Source organism: Pyrus communis, chromosome 9, assembly GCF_041283825.1.
Source record: "Pyrus communis isolate YQ-2024b chromosome 9, ASM4128382v1, whole genome shotgun sequence".
Taxonomy (NCBI): Eukaryota; Viridiplantae; Streptophyta; class Magnoliopsida; order Rosales; family Rosaceae; genus Pyrus; species Pyrus communis.
In genome coordinates this window covers 11,392,876-11,416,120 of record NC_142573.1, presented here as the reverse complement: position 1 = coordinate 11,416,120, position 23,245 = coordinate 11,392,876, and the positions used below count along the sequence as shown (strand labels likewise).

General features: G+C 38.1%; 4 protein-coding genes across 6 annotated transcripts; 2 read left to right on the top strand and 2 right to left on the bottom strand.

Moving 5' to 3' along the window:
- Positions 1 to 260: 260 nt before the first annotated feature.
- LOC137740073 (17.4 kDa class III heat shock protein-like) lies at positions 261 to 1,827 on the top strand. 3 transcript variants are annotated; one of them, XM_068479870.2, is made up of 3 exons: positions 261 to 735; positions 1,022 to 1,269; positions 1,359 to 1,827. In XM_068479870.2, the coding sequence occupies exons 2-3, from the start codon at positions 1,057 to 1,059 to the stop codon at positions 1,614 to 1,616; spliced, it is 471 nt and encodes a 156-aa protein (XP_068335971.2). In that variant the 5' UTR covers positions 261 to 735; positions 1,022 to 1,056; the 3' UTR covers positions 1,617 to 1,827. The 3 variants fall into 3 exon arrangements, with proteins under 3 accessions (XP_068335971.2, XP_088556278.1, XP_088556277.1); XM_088700152.1 differs by lacking the exon at positions 261 to 735 and adding an exon at positions 803 to 938; XM_088700151.1 differs by lacking the exon at positions 261 to 735 and having other exon boundaries at positions 909 to 1,269.
- Positions 1,685 to 9,864, bottom strand: LOC137740072 (protein SLOW WALKER 2-like). Its single transcript, XM_068479869.2, has 16 exons — positions 8,441 to 9,864; positions 7,872 to 7,947; positions 7,151 to 7,270; positions 6,987 to 7,062; positions 6,213 to 6,281; positions 6,024 to 6,104; positions 5,865 to 5,936; positions 5,151 to 5,243; positions 4,836 to 4,982; positions 4,518 to 4,601; positions 4,286 to 4,429; positions 3,974 to 4,063; positions 3,633 to 3,715; positions 3,188 to 3,544; positions 2,737 to 2,959; positions 1,685 to 2,615 (listed from the first exon to the last, which is right to left on the bottom strand). Exons 1-16 carry the CDS (start codon positions 9,099 to 9,101, stop codon positions 1,896 to 1,898), a joined length of 3,096 nt encoding a protein of 1,031 aa, XP_068335970.2. The 5' UTR covers positions 9,102 to 9,864; the 3' UTR covers positions 1,685 to 1,895.
- On the top strand, positions 9,791 to 12,324 carry LOC137738824 (small ribosomal subunit protein uS2). The gene is made up of 5 exons (XM_068478297.2): positions 9,791 to 10,249; positions 10,796 to 11,058; positions 11,257 to 11,454; positions 11,561 to 11,750; positions 12,024 to 12,324. The coding sequence occupies exons 1-5, from the start codon at positions 10,108 to 10,110 to the stop codon at positions 12,128 to 12,130; spliced, it is 900 nt and encodes a 299-aa protein (XP_068334398.2). The 5' UTR covers positions 9,791 to 10,107; the 3' UTR covers positions 12,131 to 12,324.
- Positions 12,325 to 13,825: 1,501 nt separating this feature from the next.
- LOC137739230 (phosphoinositide phosphatase SAC2) lies at positions 13,826 to 21,156 on the bottom strand. The gene is made up of 16 exons (XM_068478781.2): positions 20,534 to 21,156; positions 19,676 to 19,880; positions 19,424 to 19,592; positions 18,527 to 18,749; positions 18,179 to 18,255; positions 17,900 to 18,087; positions 17,723 to 17,820; positions 17,457 to 17,590; positions 17,247 to 17,366; positions 16,701 to 17,070; positions 16,293 to 16,414; positions 15,905 to 15,985; positions 15,260 to 15,439; positions 14,915 to 15,088; positions 14,725 to 14,815; positions 13,826 to 14,290 (listed from the first exon to the last, which is right to left on the bottom strand). The coding sequence occupies exons 1-16, from the start codon at positions 20,630 to 20,632 to the stop codon at positions 14,186 to 14,188; spliced, it is 2,436 nt and encodes an 811-aa protein (XP_068334882.2). The 5' UTR covers positions 20,633 to 21,156; the 3' UTR covers positions 13,826 to 14,185.
- Positions 21,157 to 23,245: the final 2,089 nt, after the last annotated feature.

The following is a 23,245-nucleotide window of genomic DNA, read 5'->3' as shown; positions in this document are numbered from 1 at the left end:
CTCATCCTTAGTTGTTGAATCTAATGAGGGTTTCAATCCGATGGATCAACTCATCAAGAACGAGAAAGCCGCCCACCATAACCGACTCTTGTTGCCGAAAACGATTGCTAGAAGATTCGATCACTAAACCCTTGCATAATCATACCGTACAACTTGCTTCTCGCATCTCTCTTGATCAGCTACTCCTTACTACCCGCCCGCGGTTTTTTTTGGGGGGGTGGGGGGGGAGAGGGGAAGGGGGGGGGGGGGGGGGGGGGGGGGGGGGGGGTGGTTTGGTGTTGAAGGTTGTTTACTTGCTGACCGATAAGTCAGGTAGCGAAGCCTAACATTAGATGACCTAGATATAGAACAAGAACCAGCTGAAGGTGAATTCCTGGCCTTATGCCCCGGATTGAAGGGAAAATAGTGTTGTAACCCTCAGGTCCGAGGGGATGTAGTGCCCAACTACAGACCCCTCCTGTATTCTTGATGAGTTTATGACGACAAAATTGAGGTATTTCTGTGAGTTAAAGAAACACGTGTAAGGTCACGATCCTCCAATTCCCGCGGTCTATATGCTGAAAACCCCGCGATTGTTCAAGACGGTTCGTTGCTCTTCGCTCCATTTCTCTCGAACTTTCCACTCTCTGGTTGTTTATATCCCACAATTTCTCGCCAACAAACAATCAGAATCAGTCGCTGCAATCTCTCGTTCTATCAAACGCTTTCCCGCGCGAATCAAACAACTCTCTTCATGTAAGAATCTTTTCCATGTCCCTCTTCGAAAACTAAACTTCATTTTTCTTCACTTGGTTCTGTTAATTTCTGCTCCCATTTTCGCCCTTTGCTTTCTCTGTAATTTTCCCAAGAAACAAACAGCTCAAATGCCCGTAATGCTAAAAAATTCAAGCATACAAGCTTGTATCTCCAATGGGTCACCAAATCTTTCAACTTCACCTGTATTTCTCCATCAAATCTCTACTTTTGATCGCTTCATTGCTAATGGGTTGCTAAAGTAAACTTTCTCTTGAATATTTCACAGATTGTACTCTGCGGATTCTGAATCGTTGGTGAAAAATGATCCGAGATGCGGATTCGAGTGCGTTCGAAGCGGCGGTGAACCACTTGCTGAATTTCCCAGAGGCCATTGAGAAGTTCATGTTTCCTCGAGCTCACGAGACCGGTAACGAGAACAAAGGTGCGTCCAGCATTCCGGTTGACATTTTGGACGCTCCCAGGGAGTACATATTTTTCTTGGACGTGCCTGGCATCTCCAAATCTGACATTCAGGTAGATTAATTAAATCCAAATGTGCATGCTTAATCGGATGTTTTGGTAAATAATGAATGTGAGTGAACAAATTTGATTTCGCGATTCAGGTGACGGTTGAAGATGACAACACTCTGGTGATCCGAAGCAAGGGGAAGAGAAAGCGCGACGACGGGGAGGAGGAAGGGTGCAAGTATATAAGGCTGGAGAGGAAAGCGGTCCAGAAGCTGCTGAGGAAGTTCAGGTTGCCCGGAAATGCCAATGTAGCAGCAATTACCGCTAAATGTGAGAACGGGGTTCTGACTCTGGTTGTCGAGAAGCTTCCTCCGCCTCCCAAGCCCAAAACAGTTGAAGTCTCCATCTCTTGAAGCAGGTGAAAGGCAGCTGGATTCATGTGCTTTGTGTACATTTAGGCTTCTAGTTCCAGGGTTTAGGGTTTATGTGTTAAGGCAATGGAATTCGAACTTGAGTGGAAGGGCAACAATTTGTCCGGACCTACATCTCTGTCTCTATTGTAATCTTGAATTCTAATTTTTCATAAAAAGTAAAAGCCAACGGCAAAAAATTCTATGGGCACAATCGGATACGAGTTCGAGACAAAATTTCCTGATGGTTTTTTGGACGAGTCCGCCGAAGAGAGGGAGGTTTCAGTCGGACGACTTTCTCTTCTTTCGTGATTTCGGCTTCTTTTTTCTAGTTTCCTTATCAGCAGGAACATCGTCGTTCAACAGATGCTCATATTCTTCAAGACTAGCAAACGGGGATGCTCCAGACTTCCCTCGCTTCCGTTTACTTTTGCTTATAACATTCTTCCCCTCGTCCCCGTCGATGCCGTCATCTGCATCACCTATGTCAATGTCGTCGTCGTCTGCATCACCTATGTCAATGTCGTCGTCGTCTGCATCTCCTAAGTCAATGTCGTCGTCGTCTGCATCTCCTATATCGATGTCGTCGTCGTCACTCTGGCCATCGTCCGCAATGGCATCAAAGTCTTCTCCCTCCCCACTGTCTGAGGCCAGGTCCAGCTCAGTATCACTGACATTAGCAACCAAGTCTTCATCATCTTCATTGGCAACTTGGTCCAGATCATCGTAATCATAGTCACCATCTGCTTCAATAGAAACACCAGCGGAATCCAGCATGTTGTCAATCTCTTCGTTATCGCTGTCATCACCACCACCACCATCCACATCGAACAAATCTGCAGCGCCTTCATCTTCTGTTGCCTTCTTCTTTTTCTTCTTTGGTTTCTTTGAAGAATTCATCTTGTTCGTATAGAACTTGTGGAAGACAAGATCTTCTGGGGCTACATCTTCCTCACCCAATGAGAGAATCTCTGATCCGATTAATTGGTTGGTCATGTCAAGCTGGAACGAGAAAATTCAGTCAGCATTGCAGATTTAAGGGGCCTGTGTTTCGGCACTGACCATAACTATGGTACTCAAATCATTTAAGGGGCAATTCTACAAGTTCAGGAAACAAGCAGACCTTTTTCGCAGGTTCAATTTGTGAACCACCATGCCATGTGCTTTGCTTTGGTTTCTTCTCCATAAACTTGTCCAGAAAAGCAGTAAGTGATAGGTCATTCAGCGGGTTTCCATTGTAGACAATGTTTGCCCCAGAGAGTAGGGTCTTTGCCATGGTTGAAACCGAAGGGTGCACATGTGAAGCAAGTACTGTCAGCTCCCACCAGCTCACACGATCCGCATTACTGTTTGCTCATATAGAAATGGGAATTCGGAAGTTAACAGAAAATATAGACAAAAATAAAGGGTGCAAAGCATTAGAAATCCTGCAGTGGGTTGTTTGACAAGAAATTTGGTTTGACCTTTACTTTTTCTCTCTTCATTCTTTTTTTTACTAACAAAGTATTACATGTTGCACTTATTCGATATTCTGCCACACGAATATGGATGCTAGCCTGTTAAAGACAACTAACCAATAAGAGGGTTCTCTGCGTCGTGGATCATAGTCTCCAGGCAAGCGAGGCTTCTCGGATGATGCTTGTGGTGGTTGCACATTACTAGCAGGGGTTGGTTTGGAATCATTTCGATCTTTTGTCACAAAAAACTCCTCTGCTTCATCAGAACCTTCACCTTCAGAATAAGAGGCGGCGGATTCGTTATCATCTTCTGAAGAATCATGGTCAGAATTGGCAGCATCATTGCTGTGTGCAAGCTCAACATCGAGTTCCTGTTTCTCTGGGACAGGGGTGGGGTTATCATCAGTTTCTTCTCGAACATCTTTAAAATGCTCAAGTTCATCATCAACTGACTCATTCTGGAGCACCATGTTCCTGAATGGGGATGGCGAATTAGAAACATGTTTAATTGACATGTTGAGTAAAATCTAGGGCACAGATCTCCGAAATAGCACTAGCTTACCATAATGGGGGTCTTGCCTTGAGAACTTCTGAAAGGAGGAAGAGGCATCCACATGCATATTGAGGTGGCTGCTGAAGCGCAACCTGTTCAAATTACATCATCCACATAAGTGCAGCATAACAATCATCGACCTCTATTTCACAATGCATGGTTTCCTCAAAGAAGCTTACACTAAGATCCGAAACTCGAAAAATCTCCAATCATGGTAACACAACAGATGCAAATTCCACTTTGTGGGTTTTATCAATAAGGTAATTAACAGATATGAAATACATGCAGAGCTGTCTAGGAGGAACTGTGGTACGTGTGGCAAACTCATAAGACCATAACTAAGTACATACCTGCAATACACGCTTTGCGAAAGCAGCTGCACGCTTCAAGTTCAGATCATTTTTCATTGCCCTCAGAATAAGTCCGATAAACATTTCTGCCTAAAAAGAAAGTCATATAAAGACGGTAAGATATATAATTGAAAGAAAGGAGTCAAATTTGTTGCATGCTACCCAGCTCCTGCTGAAGCTAATAGTAAAGTGAAATTTATTGATCTAAAAAGAAGCTTCTCAAAGACTATAAGAAAGTGCGAGAGACGAGTCTTAAGAAAGAGCGTAAGCAAAAGTACTAAAAAAAGCGTAAACAAATCCAGCACCACTTACCTTAGAAGTATTCATGGCAGCTGGAAGTAGTAGTTTTGAGTACAAGGCCCTGTAAAACCTATCACTGACGATTTGATTCTTAGACGAGATCTTATCGAGAAGCATCAATGCTTGAACTCCTACATTAAAATTCTTAGAATGAACCTGCACAAGTGTCCAGATTAATTTCCATGCACAGAATCAAAGATATAGCTAATCTTCCAAGTAATGACTAGCAAAGCTTTGAGCTTACCAGCTGGAAAAGCATTGGTGTTTGGACCTCAACAATGTCATCAGCCTCATTGCTAGAGACAAAGGGAAACGCTCTATTGACTCCCTGTTAAAGAGACGCAGAAGTAGTCAGTAAGTTCCTTGGAAAATGTTTTTCTAAGCCTAAATTTATGCCTAGCCTTTTGCTCTCTTTCTTGTATTCTTTTTCTCTATGAGTAACTAAAAGCTTGTAAACACACCAAGATGTTCCTATGAGATAGTGAGATGACATAGCTACATTGTTATGAAAGCTGAGGATGCATCCTATATATACTGTAGACCCAACAAGTATTTTACTAACCACCAGTAGAGCTGACAGAAGGCGTGAATCCAATTCAACATGAGAATCCGATGAACTCTTATCCTCATTAGAACTGAGTGGCTTTTTAGACCATGCTTTCCCTTTTTTATCCATCTTTTCACCAGCAGCAGCCTCATTAATAAGTACCTGAAATTTTACTTTGTGACTGTTCATTTTCTATTTCCATAATTTAGGCCTTGTGTACTCCAACAAAAACATCATGATGCAGGGATGTAGAGAATGTGGATTAGGGGGGCAGAAATCATAAGTGTTATAGATGATAAACATTCAAAAGATAATGTAGTTCATCATTACCTTGAAAAGTGAAAAATAAACATCGATTAAAGGTTTTGCCACCTTTGGTCCATCTCCTTTATGAGTTAGACGCATTTGGCTCAGAAAGTTAACCTGCATATGTAAAATATTTGTTCAACAGTTTGTAAGTTGCACCAATTTAAACTGAATGTACGTAGTATACATTGACTTTGAGTCCAAATCCATGGCTCCTCAATTACTAAGAATTAAATACAAAAACAAGCAAAGTGGGCATGATCAAGAACAAGAAGAAAATTGTTATTTGCTATATGAAAATTCAGACTAATAGCTCCTCAACATGTAAACACACTTTAGACAGTATCTCAATGAGCAGAATCATTAAATACTGATGCACTTTGGTCATAGCATAGGATCTCCGACAAAGACATGCATGCTCATATGTAATTATGTTAAGAGGAAACATATCAGTGTCTCATGATCTCATCTAGAGATGTTTCTATGCTTCATGATTTTATTGTCGGAGGAAGCCTATTCCTCTCACTGTCTAATTACTTTGGCAAGACAGCTTCGGCCCTTGCATATAGTTTAAAGATCCACTATCATAAACACTAAAACTTTAAAATTTCAATAACATTTATGGGCAAACAATCAAACAAAATGTTATGTGGCAGCTGAAACAAGTAGTAATGATACTAGCTTAGTCCAGATTATGGTAGCGATTAAATTAATAGTAGTGTTTATAATGGGACATACTGCATGATATTTTGCTTGTGGAGTCAAACGTGGGCGAAAGAGAAAAGAGTCCACCTCGTCGATCACCACTGCCTGTTCAAAGGAGTTCTTAGTATAAGATGGGACTGGGAGGACTACTCGGATCCACAAATTAGATTTAGCTAAGCTCAATAGATATACCTTCATGTTTGGATGATCAGACAAAAGGTTTGATAAGTGAAAATCAGCATCAGATGCCCCCTTATTTTTAGGATCTCCCAGCTGTAAGCAACCAAAAGGAAGAAAGCAGACAATGAAGCGAGTTGACAATTGTAAGGGGAAAAAAAGGTATATGAAGGTAAGTGAGGCAAAAAACCAGGTTAAACTTACTTTGTTAACTAGCGCAGACAGTAATCTACGCTCCTGCTCTGATTTATTCTTTAGCAGCACGTATATAGTCTGGAAGCATTTATTTGTATAGGAGAGTATGGATCAAAATTCTCACATCAGCATATTATAGATGTTACAGACAACTTCACGTGCATTATAGCTAAAAAAAAATTATATTTAAAAAAGATATGAGTTACATCATGCATTTTTTCAGTTTGTGGTAACTTCAATTTTGTATATTTTTTCAACAAAAAAAAAAAAAAAACTAAAACAAAGATAGGAAAGTGTGGTTTAATCTTTTCACTTTGTGGTCACTTCAACGTTGTTTTAAGCAAAATGTGAAACTTCAGAAAATCACATGAGTTACACCATGCATTGCCACTCAATGGTTGTTTTTATATCAATAACATTGAGCAAACAGAGAACAGAAAATACTAATCTCTTATGTGTAAATTCTTACAACAATCAACCTACATAACGGTTGTCATCCAAGCCTTAAACTTTACTTACAGCAAATCAATATCTGAAATAGTAACATGCTTACAAATGAAAATCTAAGCGAACTTCTAACAAACATGCTCCTCAAATTCCAATTTGACTGTTGGTTTAAAGACGAGGCTTGAACTTTATTAAAAAAAAAAAAAGCCTGTTTCACTGGAGAAAATGAATATTGGAACTTTGTAGCTTCAGGAACAATCGAAAATTAGTAGTCATAATGGGAGGTTATAAACAGGCAGCAAATTAACAATAAGAGAAAAATCGAGAGAACCCAACCTTCAATGCCTTGTTTTTAAGTTCAGGTAACATATCTTTTGATGCTTCCTCAAGAGCAAAAACATAGCGTTCATACCTGAGAGAGACATTATATGTGTCTTGTTAAAAATAGATGCACACAATAAGGTTGTGGAGAAAAAGGAACAAAGACTAAAACCAAATACCTTTGCTTCAAGCACTCCTCCCAATACCATAGAAGAAGAAGAGAATAACCATCCTTTGTCTCGGGAACATGATTTAATGGCTGCTGTATGAGGTTCTTAAGCTTGCGATCAGGTAATAAACTGGCAATAGAAACATATATGCAGATCAGAGCAAAGTAAGGAGCAAAAACTCACAAATATGAAGTCAAAGTTCTAAAACAAACTCAAGTGGACAAACCAATGCCGTTGATCATTATTAATCATAAGGAAAATGGCTTCTTACTAAACCCAACAGGAGCATCAAATTTCTGTAGAAGTGTTAGACCATTCATCATGAAACACGCCAAAATAGAAAACCAACAATTCACTTACTTCATGGAGCAAAGGGCAATAAATTTAGTATATCATAAAACATGACCATTTCTGTAATGAGGCATTGGACTATTTTCAATTTTTGCAGCAAGGTCATAGATTGATAGTAGTTTCAGACGGGCTTGTTTAGTATTACAAACTTTTCTTTCTGGTTTGGTGAGATTCATGAGCTTTCTTGTCTTGTTTGTCAGTGGAGTTCTGTCGTTCTTTTAAATAAAAGTAGTTCTGTAGCAGACCTCACACCTTTAATCCCCCATGGCTTGAGTGACCGTGGAGGGATCAAAGACTGGTTAGTCATTTCCAAGGTTTCAGGACTAATAATGTGTGCACACACACATGGATTGAGGGACGGATAGAGGAGAGAGATAACCTTGTAAGAAACAATTCTCTCAATGCTTCAAAACCTGCAAATGCATATCGCTTTCCCACTTTGGATGTCACCATTCCTACAACAAATACAAGTCCCAACAAAAGCAAGATTCAAAAAAATAAGGCCAATCAAGGTTCAAATAGAAAGATCGAATCCACACCCAGCTTCCAACAGAACCAAAGCTCTTGGTCAGATTGATAATTTGATATGAATATTTTCTTTTATCCCAAAAATCTATCAAAGTTCATCAAGAACTGTGTATACACAGCGACATGAATAAAATTTAGACATTCTATATTGATTCTAGTACATTAGCCTCGGATCAAATGGAACATAGGTATAGGTATAAAATAACTTGGAAACATTCATTGAATCATTATTAGCATTTCTTTTCTTGCTGAAACAAACAGTCACGAAACGAACAATCTAAAATTCTAAGATTCAACAAATATTTTCCGGCATATGTCAACAAAACAATTCAAGTTGGGAAATGCTTGATTTAAAGCAGTCATTAACTTTCACCCTCTTTTTTTCAAACACCTTCTACTAATTGCAAACTGAAATATTACCTATAAGTGCGTCAAGGGACCTCATGTTGGCAATGGGATTATCCCCAACCAACACCGAAAATGCCGATATCTTATCCGATGCAGTTCCGGACCTCTGTGTGGTAAGCAAAAGCTTAATATCCCCACTCTTCCCTTTCGATGACTCGTAGTCCGCTACGTACTGCGCCATTAACCTCTCTCCAAGCTCTTTCTTCTTTGCCACCACACCCTTCCACTCCTCCGCATTCTTCACCTCCACTTTCTTCCCACCCACAAGCACCTTGCCTTCCAATTCCTCAGCTTCCTCATACCACACCCCCAAGTTGTTCGCCGACATCAATGGCAGCTTCGGGAGGTTCTTGAACTTCTCAAAGTTTCTCGCCTTGTCCTTGCTGCTGTTTTCCTCCAGTGAAGAAAGTGTGAGTTTCGGCTTCTGGTTTTCATTGGGTTTGAAATTCGGCTTGTTTGGCTTCTGGTTTTTGGTGGGGTTTGGGATTGGAGCTGGTTTGGACTTCCTTTGGGGTTTTTTGGGACCGGGATTGCGAAAATCGACATCGTTGAAGCCGGAGGAAGGGAGAGAGGTTGCGAGACCGAGAGAGGAAGCGAAGGAGGCTACGTCGGACCGGAGGTGATCAATGTCTTCTGGGTTGCTAGCGGATTTCTTTGATTTAGAATCCGCCATGGCTGGCTGTGGAATGAAACCTTACCAGAAAAAACTGACGAAGGGGCGGGGATGGTTGTAGGGTTTAAGAAAATGGGCTTTTGATTTGGATCCGCGTAAATTTAAAAGTCGACCACAATCTGATGGGCTAGGCCATTGTGGGCCTAGGACTGAATTTTCTAGCTTAACGGATGCCAGATGCGACTTTTTTAATACGTTGAATACTTGTTGAATACTTGTTTAAAATGTTTAAAAATATTAAAATCAATTTAAAATGATATTGAAAATTTGAGAAGTTTTAGATACTTAGTTATATGTTTGGTGAATTATTGAGGAAGGAAAAGTGAACGATTCTTATTATAGTGCATAAATACGATTGTTTTTCACTCATGGTGTATTATAATAATATGTTTTTTTTTTAGTACATAAATATTTTTACATTAAAAAGAGAGAGCTTAGCTAAGCTGTATAATTGGCAGCCTAATTTAGTATCGAAAATTTGTCATTCACGATATTCGAATCTAAAACTTCTCACTTCCAGATGAAGAAGAATATCATTAGATTATAATACTGACTGGTTAATATGTTTCGAAGCATCACCAATTCTTTAAATTTAAAATAAATGAAAAAAATCTCTAAACCGGCATATCATTGACTTCTACAAATCTATCTCACTTCCACAAATCTATCTCACTTCCACTTCCACTTCCAGATGAAAAGGAATATCAGCAGACTTATGTTTAGAAGCATCGCCAATTCTTTAAATTAAATAAAAAATAAAAAAATAAAAGTGAAAAACTCTAAACCGGCAGGTCATTGACTTCTACAAATCTAGCCGTTGGTGTTATCCAACGGCTGAGATAGTACGGAAGTAGAAATCTTAGTTCTCCTCCTAGGGTTTTTCGCTCGCAGCCTCCCGATAAAGCGAGCAAACCCGCAGCCCTCCACTCTCGCAGCCTCGCCTCACTCTCGCATAGAAAATCGGCCGGAGGCTCATCTTCCCCCTCTACCTGTTGAAATCTCGACGATGGCTACCACCGCCGCAGCACCGCGTCAGCTCTCTCAGAAGGAGGCTGACATTCAGATGATGTTGGCCGCCGAAGTCCATCTGGGCACCAAAAACTGCGACTTTCAGATGGAAAGATACGTCTTCAAGAGACGCAACGATGGTATGCATCATATCTCCTCCTTAATCTTCCTCATTTTTACTTATATTTATGCTAATTTTTTGGTAATATAATATGAAATTTCAGATTTTTGAATATGCTTTGTTTGTTTTGCGGTGTTAGAAATGGGGGGTATTTTCTAATTTATGCTGAATATGTTTTTGCTAGATCTGGTATATGGGTATTATTATAGCTATGGTGTTATTTGTTCTTGTTGGTATATTTTGTTGCGCTTCTTTTACTTTGAATTAGAATTCATTTTTCCCTATTTAAGCAGCTTCATTGTGTTCACTGTAGTAGTTGATTTTAGAAAATGGCTGTGTATGTTATGTCGATTCGTTGCTGTCAAGGTTATGTTTTTATTTTTCGATTGCACGGGTTTGTTGTCAAGCTGCAGGAGCAAGGAACTGTATGATTTGGGTTGTGTGGTCATGATTTAGTTGTGAAGTGCGATGATACGCCATATGTGTTTTTAAGCAGCTGATTGTTATATGAACATAGCGTTTTATTACTGATTTAGTTCTCAATCACTTATTTGGTCATTTTCAGGAATCTATATCATTAATCTTGGGAAAACATGGGACAAGCTGCAGCTGGCAGCGAGAGTGATTGTTGCGATTGAAAACCCAAAGGACATCATTGTGCAATCCGCAAGGCCATACGGTCAGAGGGCTGTACTGAAATTTGCTCAGCACACTGGTGCCAATGCAATTGCTGGCAGGCACACTCCTGGTACTTTTACCAATCAGCTCCAGACATCATTCAATGAACCCCGTCTTCTCATTTTGACCGATCCACGAACTGACAGCCAGGTGATGATCTTCTTTCATTTCTCGTGGTTTTGCATGTTTTGTATATGTTCATTTGTAGACAGTTGCAACCGTAAATTAGTTTGAATTGTAATTTATTTGTGATCATGTATGTGATACTATGTAGTTCTATTATTCCGCACTTCTGTTCTGCTTTTTTTTTTTTTTCAATGTGTACTAATATTCTTTATGCATCGGCAGCCTATTAAGGAAGCTGCTCTCGGAAACATTCCCACCATTGCTTTCTGTGACACTGATTCTCCTATGCGTTATGTTGATATTGGCATCCCAGCCAATAACAAGGGCAAGCACAGCATAGGATGTCTTTTCTGGCTACTAGCAAGGATGGTCTTGCAAATGCGTGGTTCACTCCTTCCCGGTCACAAGTGGGATGTTATGGTAAGCATAGAATACCAATGTTGAACAATATTTGAGCATTATTTTGTAATTGAGCATATTTAGAATTGTCTCTAAGCTTCATTTTCGCCCAAACTTCTTTTTGCAGGTTGATCTATTCTTCTATAGAGATCCTGAGGAGGCCAAGGAAAAGGAAGAAGAAACTGCAGCAATCGAGTACGGAAACGATTTCTCTGCCCCTGTTGGCGGTGATTGGTCTGCCCAAATATCTGATGCTCAGTGGCCAACGGATGCATCTGCACCCATCCCTGCAGCTCCTGGCTGGACCGTAGAAGCAGGTTTCACTTCTCAAACCTTTTTATTATTAAAACTTTGTGCTTGAATTGTTGCGCTTGAGTTTGTATTATCTACCCCTGTTTTAGCTGCTTATTTTTTCTAAACTGTTATTGTTTTGCCACGCTCTATGCAAATTATCCATTTGCTGTGGTTAGCTCATTTCCCTGCAGACTTTGCTGGATGTTAGAAATATTTATGCTTGCTACCTGGGATATCCTTGAACTTCTTTGTTCGCCCGTGTACCTATTCTGACTTATCCCGTTTATGTTTTGCAGCACCAATAGTAGCAGATGGATGGGATTCGGCTGTTCCACCACCACAGGCTCTGGCTACTGCCCCCGTTGTTGAAGGTGGAGTTCCCGCTCCAACCGGCTGGGAATAAGGAAATTTTGGTCACCACAATGTGTCGAATCATTTTGTAATCGGCTAGATTTTCTTCCTTTTTGGGTTTCGAAAAGGGATTATGATTCCATTTCTGAAAAATGGATTGGTGTTTAGACTGTTAAGCTGTAGAATTGAGTTTTCTTGGAGATGTTGACAATGTTATCCTTATTAATATATATGCTTTCTTAACCATCTTATATTGTTGCAAATAATAATCAACAGTGCTTTCTGCGCCAACCTTGTTTACGCAGTTTATGTGATTTTTGGACAGTCGCTCCCCTGCTATTCCACCACCACTGCACCCACTACTGTCGCCGTTTGCCTGCATAAACGTCTCTATGAAAGTACGCTCAAAACTGTGGATTGTATGACGATGCTCAATGTTTTTGTCGAGGGCATGAATGCCATGTCGGAAAAACAAAGGACTTTGCATGCATTTTAAGTGTGGATTGATGTTGAACATCTTTGTATTGCCAATCAATTTTATGGTGAAAAACTCTTTATTTGTATTGTTTGCTTGATACGAGACTTGGGTAATATTTAGCGATGTGTTAGGTTGCAGGACTTCGTGAATTATCCAATTTTTTTCTTACTACAACGTGTTTATGAGCAGCAATTTGGGTTAGGTTGCAGGACTCTTTTATCTTTTTTTTTTTGTTTTTTTTTAGGCGTTCCTTTTTTCTCAATTGCAACTCTTCAAGGTAGTGACTTGCCATTTTATAACTTGTTCAGTTTGTGAAGGTTTCCTTAGAAGTGCTTTTAAAATTACTGAAATAGTTTTTAAAGAAAATATTTTTGAGTTTCAAAAGCACTTCAAGTGTTCATCCAAAATCATTTTCATCAAAAACACTTTTAACCATTTTAATATAATTCCAAACGAGCGCTTAGTTTTGGAAGAGCCATCCTTTTTGGATGGATTTAACCCCAATTATCACGATTGTGTTGAATCCATTTATTATCCACCTTGTGATAAAATTGTGCAACCCCAAGTTTAACCCAAGTTCACCCACAGGTTGGGTTGAGTTTAACCCGACCCCATATTGTAAATGATGACTAGGGTCGGGTTGACCTTGTAACATGCCCAACCCGTACGAGTGAACGTAATGCAGCAGGGTCATGAAACGACCATCCCTTTCTAACCAAAAAAAAAAAAAAGGAAGAAGCACTCTCAAATGTTGCAGACTACTCGGAAATGGGGTTCAACCGGGACACAATCTGCTAGTGTGCCAACTTAGCAAACCAATGCCTTGAACCACACAACTATACCTCCAAGTTGTTGGTCGGAATTTGATGCGCGGGAGTAGGTCGACAAAGAGCTATCCAATCCGATCAACGTTTCAGCTTCACCTCGCTTGCTTCGAAACTCTATTTGCTTTTCTTAACATTTCCAACTGACACCCTGTAACTTTACTTGACATTCGCATACAAGCGGAGATGCAGTCCAATAGCATTTTACTTTTCAAGGAGATAAATATTGGAAAATGATTTTCAGACATCCATTTCTCCTTCTACGCACCTTCCTTTTCCCTCGCCTTTAGAATGAATAAATTGAGCGGAATTAAAGAAAGTGCGTAGGGAGAAAATGGGGTGTGTGAAAATCACTTCCCTGACACTACATGATATGAACATCAGCGCTGACGTGCACAGATGGGTAATACAAAGTTTGCTCGATAAATAAACATGAGAAAGAAAATGAAATGAAACAAAATCTGAACCTGCATATTGAATTGAGAGGAGGAAATCTGTTGCTATCTAATAAAATTCACAAGTAAATAATTTTTAGAGATATTAGAACCTCCAAGAAGAGGTGGAGTTGAGAACTATACGGGTTGCTTATTGCTACTTCCCCTATCATGACAATGGATCATATGACAAGGTAAACTGTAAAGTCTACCAAAGAATTAGTTTTCACCCTGAAGAATCAATTTCTCAGCAAATCCCAGTACTATGCTCTTTTGGTTGGTGACATTCTTAACATTTATTTTCTGTACAAGAACCCAAATCCTTCGGACAGGTCGAGTTAAAGTTACGAGGCAAAACCTTTGAGTTAGCTTCAAAGAAACAGCAACTCCCCGTTAGCTACCCAGTCCATGAAGCTCTCTGAATATGTGGGTGTCACATTATCACGACTGACCTCTGATTCGTATTGCTCTTTTCCCTAATAAATCACGAAAAATAAAAGACGTTAACAATTTGGTTCACTGCTCTTAACACATGGAGTACAAAGATGACAAGTCTAACAGGATATGGAAGTCTATAAAACATCTTATGGAGGCAACAGTTCTGCAGCGATAGAAACCAATTAATACTAAAATTTGAATAATACACAACGTCAATGGATAAAGTCCAAGGTCCAACTCTTTTCCTCCAACTTTATTAAGCAAACTAGCCATCACCACTTGGTCACTACTGAAAAAAGGATGCTACGACAGAGTTCTACTTACGTAAGGGCAGTAGAATGGTATAACCAACTAATCTTCCGTCTTTTCATCAGGAAATCTGTTAATCTTTTCTAAATTAATGCAAATGGTACACTTTTTCACTATTTCAATATTTCGTGCCAATCCCAGCAAGAAGATGATAATGGTTTACCTTTCTCGTGGATCCAGATTCACTTGCAGAAGTGCTCGTTTCAATCTTTGGTCCATTCACAAGATTCTCCGAGGAAAGGCTGGTCATAGACCTATTGCCAATCAATTGTCAGTCCTCATAACTAGAAAGTTTTCATGATATATTGCCAAGTCTAATCTGCATGCATTTTTTAGAGGGTAGGAATAAGTACCTTCCACATTCTTCTTCACAGGAGTTTCCTGATGTGGACAACCAGTCTGCATCCAGAAAATTTGACAAGTTGCAATCATCATCGTGTTCATCGTAAATGATATGATCACTCTGGTGACATTCGTGTTCTTGCAACACACCAAAAAGCTGCTTGCAAGGCATTGAGGGGGTAAACCTACAACAGCAATTATTAGACCGGAAGAAAGGAATTATTGTAGGCTTAAAGATAGAACAACCATCAAATTTATTGGCTTAGAAAAACTAAAATGTTTTTGTTTGGCCATTAGAAACCTGATATTGTTACAACAGCTCGTAAACGAGTATATGAATTGCAACGCAAGCATACCTGCTATAGGATATCTCACTTTCGCAAGTTGAGATTGCTGGTGCAGACTCTGAAATTGCTCTGTTACTTCCTTGTGCGATTTCAGACAAAGGTTGATTGTGCCCAACATCTGTGCTTGCCATAGGTGAATCACTTTCACCGAGAATATGGCCCTCAGATAGTGACCTTTTGATAAACGACCTAAATACATAGAAATTCATCTTGAATGTCATATGTAGAGCAAGTCATAGGCTATTTATTCCTCGTGATAATATCAAACAAACAGAAACCGCAATATTGATTTTTTTTTCTTTTTCTTTTTCTTTTCTGCTAATAAGAAACCATAGTATTAATCTACTCATCTTTCTAATAGAGTCATAAGCTGAGAATTATTGTCACCCTAAATATCATCCACCGAGATATCAGATATCTTGAACTTAAAATTGAAAAACGTTTTAGACCCATCATAACCCACCACCAAAATACCAATATGGCCCCAACTAACCACTATCTCCCACCCACGTGGGACACTATTCTCCAACAACAGTAAAACATTGACATATGGATACGTGTGTGCATATATTTCCTTTTTACAATGGTGGTCTCCCTATTTCGACTGCAAAGAACGAACACATAGCATTGTCATTAGCAAAATTAGGGTCATACCTCCCAACATTGTAGTGCTGATCCGAATTCAATTCCCACAGTTGTGGTTTACCCGGTTGTGGTTGAAAGTACCCTAGGAATCTGCAGAATTATACAGTGAAATAGTGCACCTGTTAGCTTACATTACTCAACTTGACACGCCCCGATCCCAATGTCCGAGGGACATCGGGATCGTCACGTGCTAGCCGAAATCCGAGGGTGACGCAAGCCATTAGGCGAAATTTATATGCATGTTCACATGTTCTCAGCATTTGCATTAATTAAATGGCTTTTGTCACCCTCGGGTGTCAACTAGCATGTGGTCATCCAGATGTCCCATGGACATCGGGATCGGGGTGTGTCACAAATGCAGATGGACCAAGTATAAGAGTGGCATCTTTTGACTTACACATTAATAGCATCTTGTTTCACACCATCCACGTAAGCATTACTGTAGAACCGCTGTATAGTTCTAAAGAACTCCTGGGACTGCGTTGCTGCCTTCCACTGGCCTCTAGTCTCAGAGAATATCTGTTTCAGATCAACAAAAAACATAAAAATCAACCGACACAATAAGACCATTTATAGGGCCAAGGTATTGGGAAAAGGCAGAGCAACCTTAAAACCCTGGAACGTGTAACCAGAATATCACAGGGGAGGATCCACCAATAAACAAATATAAGATACATAAATGATTTCAAGGTAACTTAGTTAAAATTACTACTTCCATCTTCCCAGTTTTAATCCATCACGTTACTTTTATTTACCGGATACCAGCAGTGGAAGTTGAGATCTAGAATCATGTATTTTAAGTTACCTTATTATGCGCTGGAGAGCCGCCATATTGTAGTGCAAGTATGTCACCCATTGACTCATAAACTCTCATCAAGTCCTCAGCCAGAGGGTTATCCAGATCAATATCGGGAGATTCTATAAATCCTAAAGCATGCAGCTGATGTCCAAGAGCAACTAGCCCATAAGAATATTGGGCGACATTTGTGCGATCTAAACAGTCTATGCAATTGGTCCTCAGGACTCCTTTCTGAAACATCATGCTTGTGATATTGCAATTCATGCTTGCACCATCACCATCACTACCATTGCTAATTTCTGCTTCTCGGCTATCAGCATCCTCATCTTTACTTGAACAGCTATGGGACAAGCAGTCATCGGCATCATCATTTTTCCTGCATCTCATCAAAATTGTCAGCATTGTAAATAGCTTGCAAGTGCTTTAGTGCACACAATACTTCCAAATGCCTGCTATTGTATATAATGATATATAAAACTACTGGACAACAAAGCATATAACAAGGAATACCAAGCTGAAAAAGCAATATCTTGAGTCTTGATAAGAACTTACTCAAAGCCAGATAATCCCTCAGGCCTAAAAATGGGTTTTACTTGACAATAGAAGATTCCGGTCAATCCCAATGCATATGTAGCAACTTTTCCGAGATGTGCCAATACATTGGTAGCTTTGCTGTAAATGATACAGTTCAATTAATCCCAACCATAATTTTAACTAAAGATGTTCTTTCTACCTATAATAGGAAAAGGGAAAGTCAAGTACCTTCTGGCATGTTTGTGCAGATCCCAATGGAGAAACCTCAGGCGACTCTCTTTTGGTAAACTCCTATTGATAAATCTGATGGCATGTGAAAACTCTGCACGGAGAATTGTTTCTCGAGGTTTCTTCTCATTTGTCTGAAAAGAACGATCAATTATAGGAGAAAAGATGAGAAGAGAGTTGGAAGGACGATCAGATTTAGTTTAAAATTTATATACAAGGATAGCAAAACGAGAAGCATTGATGCCTGTAAAATAAACTAGTGCTACCTTAATCAGATTCAAAATAATTATTGGGTCTCCATATCTCTGGACAAGATTTTCAAAATGAAGTCTTGTGGCCTCGTAGTTATGATCCTTCCTTGATACTGGCAAAAGATAAAATATCAGTGGAATATATGAGAACCACCACAGAAAATAAAACAAGTGGGTTCGCCGGAGTCATACGTATTATGTCAGGTTTGATATTTAGTCGAGAGGTTTCCTGGGACCAGAAAAGGGGAATTGATCCTCGGTGCTGCACAACAGAACTTATTCGTACTGGGTGTCCTTCAGGAGCATCTTCAATAACAAGCTGTTCTGTCTCAACATCATTAGCTACTTTACCTTTCTCATTTACACCTCGCTTTAGATATCTGCACACACGGGAATGCAAATGTATATTTGTAAGGAACTTAGCAGTAACCATTAATTAATACAGAAAACAGGCAGTAGCAGTGTCCAAACCTGGTGCCAGCAAAGTGACGTGAACGTCTGGCAATGAGGGTCAACTTGAAATCCCTGCCAGATACAGAAAGATTCACCTGGATACCAAAGCACGAAGCCATTGAAAATATTACCCAAAAATGTACCAAACAATTCGCACAAAGTTTCTTCAAGAAAAACTTTGAAGGAAGAAATTTTGCATTAATCACTATATATCATAACAGCAACGAAGATTACTTTGAATAATTAGAAAAGACTCATCACATAAAGGAATAATAAGCTTAGAACTAAATGCAAAACAAAATTCCGGAAAGCAATCAATAAATTTCTAGTTTGAAGTAGTGCCAATGATGGATTTGGCGTTCTTACCTGTTTAAAGAATCCATACACTAAAGCAACTGTCCAGAGAGTATTCTTCAGATAATATCGGATTCCACGTGTCAAATACTCATTCCAAACAAACATTGTTTCATAAAGGGATGATCCCGTCTTCCTATCACATATATTCTTTTGAAGACTAGACATAATATTGTATGAATAGCTGAAAAAGAAGTCCTTTGTGAGGTCCAACGTGCATAGGAGCTTCTTGTATCTATTTCAACAAGAAAAGGAAAATGAGGAATAATGTATATCGATAATTAACTTTATAATTAAAAAAAAAAAATAAATGCGAAAATATACTGATGAAACAACCATTTGAAGTAAAGATATTAACCAGAAGGGAAAAAAAAGGAGAAAAGGAAAGAAAGTGGTTTTCCCCGTGAAAAACCTGATGATACCTTGCCTCATTACATTTACATCACAATGGCAATGAAGTTTGCCCCTGCATATTTGCAGGATTTGGACTGGAAAGGCAAGTGGCAATAGCCCCTAAAAAGCAGTATTAACAATGAAGGATCTAACAACAAAGATTTCGTATATGCCAAATTAATAGTCCACAAGATTCATTATTTGCCTTATCTTAGCAAAGACATACTAAGGTAGAAGAAGAACAAGAACCAAGTCTGAATTGAGAAGGTCCACATCATTAATATCACATTGAAGGGTGTATTAACTATTAACAATGGAGTACAGAGATTACCTCCACAGTGAAGAACTTTTTACTACTATACTAGCCAAGTTAATTGAAACCTAAATAACATAACACCATGGCACAGTTCTTATAGAAATACAAATTGGCAATTTAAAACTCTGAATACTACTCCCTTAAATCGCTTTAAAAGTACCAAGTACATATTACATTGACATGCAAAATGGACAAAAGACCTGTTCTCATCATTCTTAGAATTGGCCAATTTTGACCGCACGGCAGGATTTGGAACTGGAATCATCTCGCTCTTGGAAATTGCATAGATCGTATGGCCACAAATAGTGCCAATTTTCCTTCTTTTTGTAATAATTATCATGTAATAAGGTCCCAGAAATTTCACGAACCCTAAAATCAGAAGAAAATATCTTCAGATTTAAATTAAGACCAAAAGATGTGCAAAGGTATAAAACCATGCAAAGAAGTCCTACCAACAATTCCATAACAATTGGTGATAAGTTTAAGTCCACCCATTGACTTGTTTCCTTCATCTATCCGTTTCAGGAGGTCGTAGCACTCATTATCCGTGTATGTTGCAGGATCTTCAAGAATGTTTAACTCAGATGGATCCAATCTGTTAATCTTTAGAACCCTCCAAAAGGTTCTGCATTTGTCTCTTCCTATCAAATAAAAATTCTGTTGCATACAAAATGTCATTAATAATCGGTAGTCTCAACAATTGGCACAACAAAGAGGTGAAACAAAGAAACGAAGCAACGAATTTACACTATTTTTTCTATATTCCTAAAATGAGAGCAACAAAACAGACAGCTTTCAACAACCAAATCCATCAACATCCAGTTTCTATCCGAAAGATTTGAAAATACATGAGATTTCCGAATCAAACAGGAATGGAAAGATATCATAGCAATATATTCAAGCTTCAATGCCGGAATTTTCAATAACGAATCAAATTAAATTGACAGCGGATCAAGATTTGCAAAGACTCCTGAAGCAGCACAAAAAAAGATTCAATACCAAAACATCAAGAAATCCGCATCAACAAAATTCAATGTATACGAACTCAAACTAAATAATACTCAAAAACTCAAATCATAAAGTTGACTAAAATTAAGTTCTGAACAATCAAAATCAAAACTTGAAAACTGTTCACATCTCACATATTTGTCCTTCAAGTCAAATCCAGCTTCACAAGACTAACATTAGCAATTTAGCAGGATTCATGTTATGCATTCCTTAAAATCAAAAGCAGGTCAAACCTTAAAAAACAAGACACATTCAATTCAAAGCATATACAGAAAACATTATATTTAGCAAAAATCTAGTACCGAGCGGGTTTCGTAGAGCTTGAACTTCTGCAAAAAGCAGGAACTGGGTTGTTCCGGGTTGACCCGATTACGAGGGAGTTGCCCTGTCCCCGAGTTCATGATTTCGGATCAACCCGAGCCTCAAAAAGCCCGGGCAAAAAAGCTTATTGCTTTCCAAACCTGTTTAGCACTTGAATTTCAAAACCCAACACCCTTCACTGCTCAAAAGCTCCAAAAACCTCAAATTTGTACACACAGCACATATACAAACATATACATATATATAAAAACGTACACAATGAGAGACGGAGAGTCAATAATTATATATATGTATGTACATATATGTTTCTGAAATTCAGAGTACAACAAAGTTTTGAAAGAGCAAAAGGGAAACTAAAATTACAAACAAAAAAGCTAAGAGCCTGGAAGAACAAAGAAACTATCTTTCTCCTCTCTCTCTCTCTCTCTCTCTCTCTCTCTCTCTCTCTGAAAGTCTCTGACTTTGTGTTTTGCTTATCAAGCAAAGCAGACAGAGGGAGAAAGCGTCTCCCTCAGATCCTCAGGAAACACAGAGAAAGGCAATGACAGCTTCCGCTTCTGTATCCACACAAAAAAAAACAATATTAACAATAATTGATAATAATGCCTCATATATACACATTTATTTTATAATTAAATAAAGAAAATCTGATTTCCCTTGCTGATTTTGAAATTTCTCTTCTTTTTTTATTTTTTGTTTTAATTTTCTCAAAAAATTCGTGACCCGCCGAGTCAACACATGATTTACCAATTTTATTTATTTTTATTTTGGAATTTTGATATGGTAATTATTGTGAATAAAAAAAAGAGGAAGAAATTATTTAATTTCCATTGTTTGAGGAATTTTGTCTTTTTGGCCTATGGTTTGCATTTTTTTATTTTTACTTGGGTGGGGGTGGAGGGGACTTATATTTCCATTAATTATTCACTTTTAAAAGGAAAATAATATTAAATTAGGAAAAAAGGAAAAATATTAAGATGATATATCATGGGGTGTGACTTGTGAGAATATGCTAATAATAATATGCTGCCTTTTCTCAAGTTGATCTCCTTCTTGTGAATGGGGAATTACATATCAATTTGTACTGAAATACTTACTTTTTAGATTTTTTTAATTTTTCGTAAATCTCAAATTTTTGTACTTTATTTTTGTAAGAGCTCAAATTAAAAATGTCCAAACTTACGAGAGTGAGAAGATATTAACAAAAGCTTTTTTAATGAAATATTTAAGTTTGTGTATTTTATGTTTGTAAAAGAACATATGCTCAGGGCGACATTGAAGGAGAGATATGCTTTGTTTTGCTCAACTAGTCTTTTTCTCTACAAATTACGGAATGAAATTGTTATTGGCACTCTAAAAATCTCATTCTACACTTCAAACTTTCTATATTTTGAAAGAAAAATACACTTGTGAGGAGTGTAGAATGAAATTTTTGGAGTGCCAAGAACACTTCCTATTACGGAATTATGTATACTAAAACAATTTATACTTTGTTGTTATTTTTAGTCCATTATATCCTATGAGTGTGATTCAGTTTGGATCGATGAGTTTTCATTATGCATCTAGAGTATGTAATAAAACGGCTCATGCAATCTCGGCGTATGTTTCTAGACACCGTAAATATTAAATTAGTGCGCGTTTAAACCTGAATGAGTTTTTAATATTTTAGTTTCGAATGTAAATGTTTATGTTCAAATATGAATGAATTATTTACTTTTGACAAAATATCCATACCCAATCAAAAAGAAAAGTACTCAAATTTATTAAACTCAGGATGTTCAAATTTAGGGTTCATTTTTGGCCTTCATTTTGGGGGTCTGCCGACAAATAAGCAAATTACATTCTCTTGAATCTCTTGATCATCTTAGTACGTGATGCGGAGCCCGAGCCGCACAATTAATACACTTCTAAGGAAAGGGATTATCTCCAGATTTCTTCCACCAAATTCATCAATCCGAGCCATTGAAATTTGATCTAACGGCTAAAAATAGGAGCCCCTTTTAAAAGTTATAATAACTTTAACCGTTTGATCAGATTTCAAGGATCCGAATTGATGGACTTTGTGGAAGGGATATAGAGAGGATCTCTTTTCCACTTCTAAAACTCAAAACCAAAAGGATACTTCTACACAATACGGCGTGATGCCTTATTACTTTACTTCTTAGAGCATTTTTAAGGAAGATGTTAAATTTAAAAAAATATTATTATTATTTAACTGTTTATTTTGTAATTTTTCTATTTTTTTAATTTTTTATCTTTTGGATATGTCAAATTAAATTATTATTTATTCCATTAACTTATTATAAAAACAAAAATAATAATCAATTTAATAATCAATTAAAAAAGATTTGAAGATGTTGTCCATTTTCGCAGCAAGGTTGAGTGATGCCAATCCATGTCATGCCACATCAAATTTGACTTTTCGATTGGAAAACATAGTTGCTACTTTTTTTAACTATAGTACTTATTTGAACATTTTGACATCTCTTTTGAAGATGATCTTAGTTGTTTTTTCTTCTTTTTTTCAAACAAAGAAAAATGTTGTGATATGTTATCATTTTCACGTATATAAAACTATGTTATCTTTTCACGTACATAAAGCTCTCTTACAATGTGATTTAGAGTAGGCATTAATCCGACAAAACTAGTCGATTCAAACCGTAGTGGCCTTTCCCCAACTAAAAAAAAAGAAC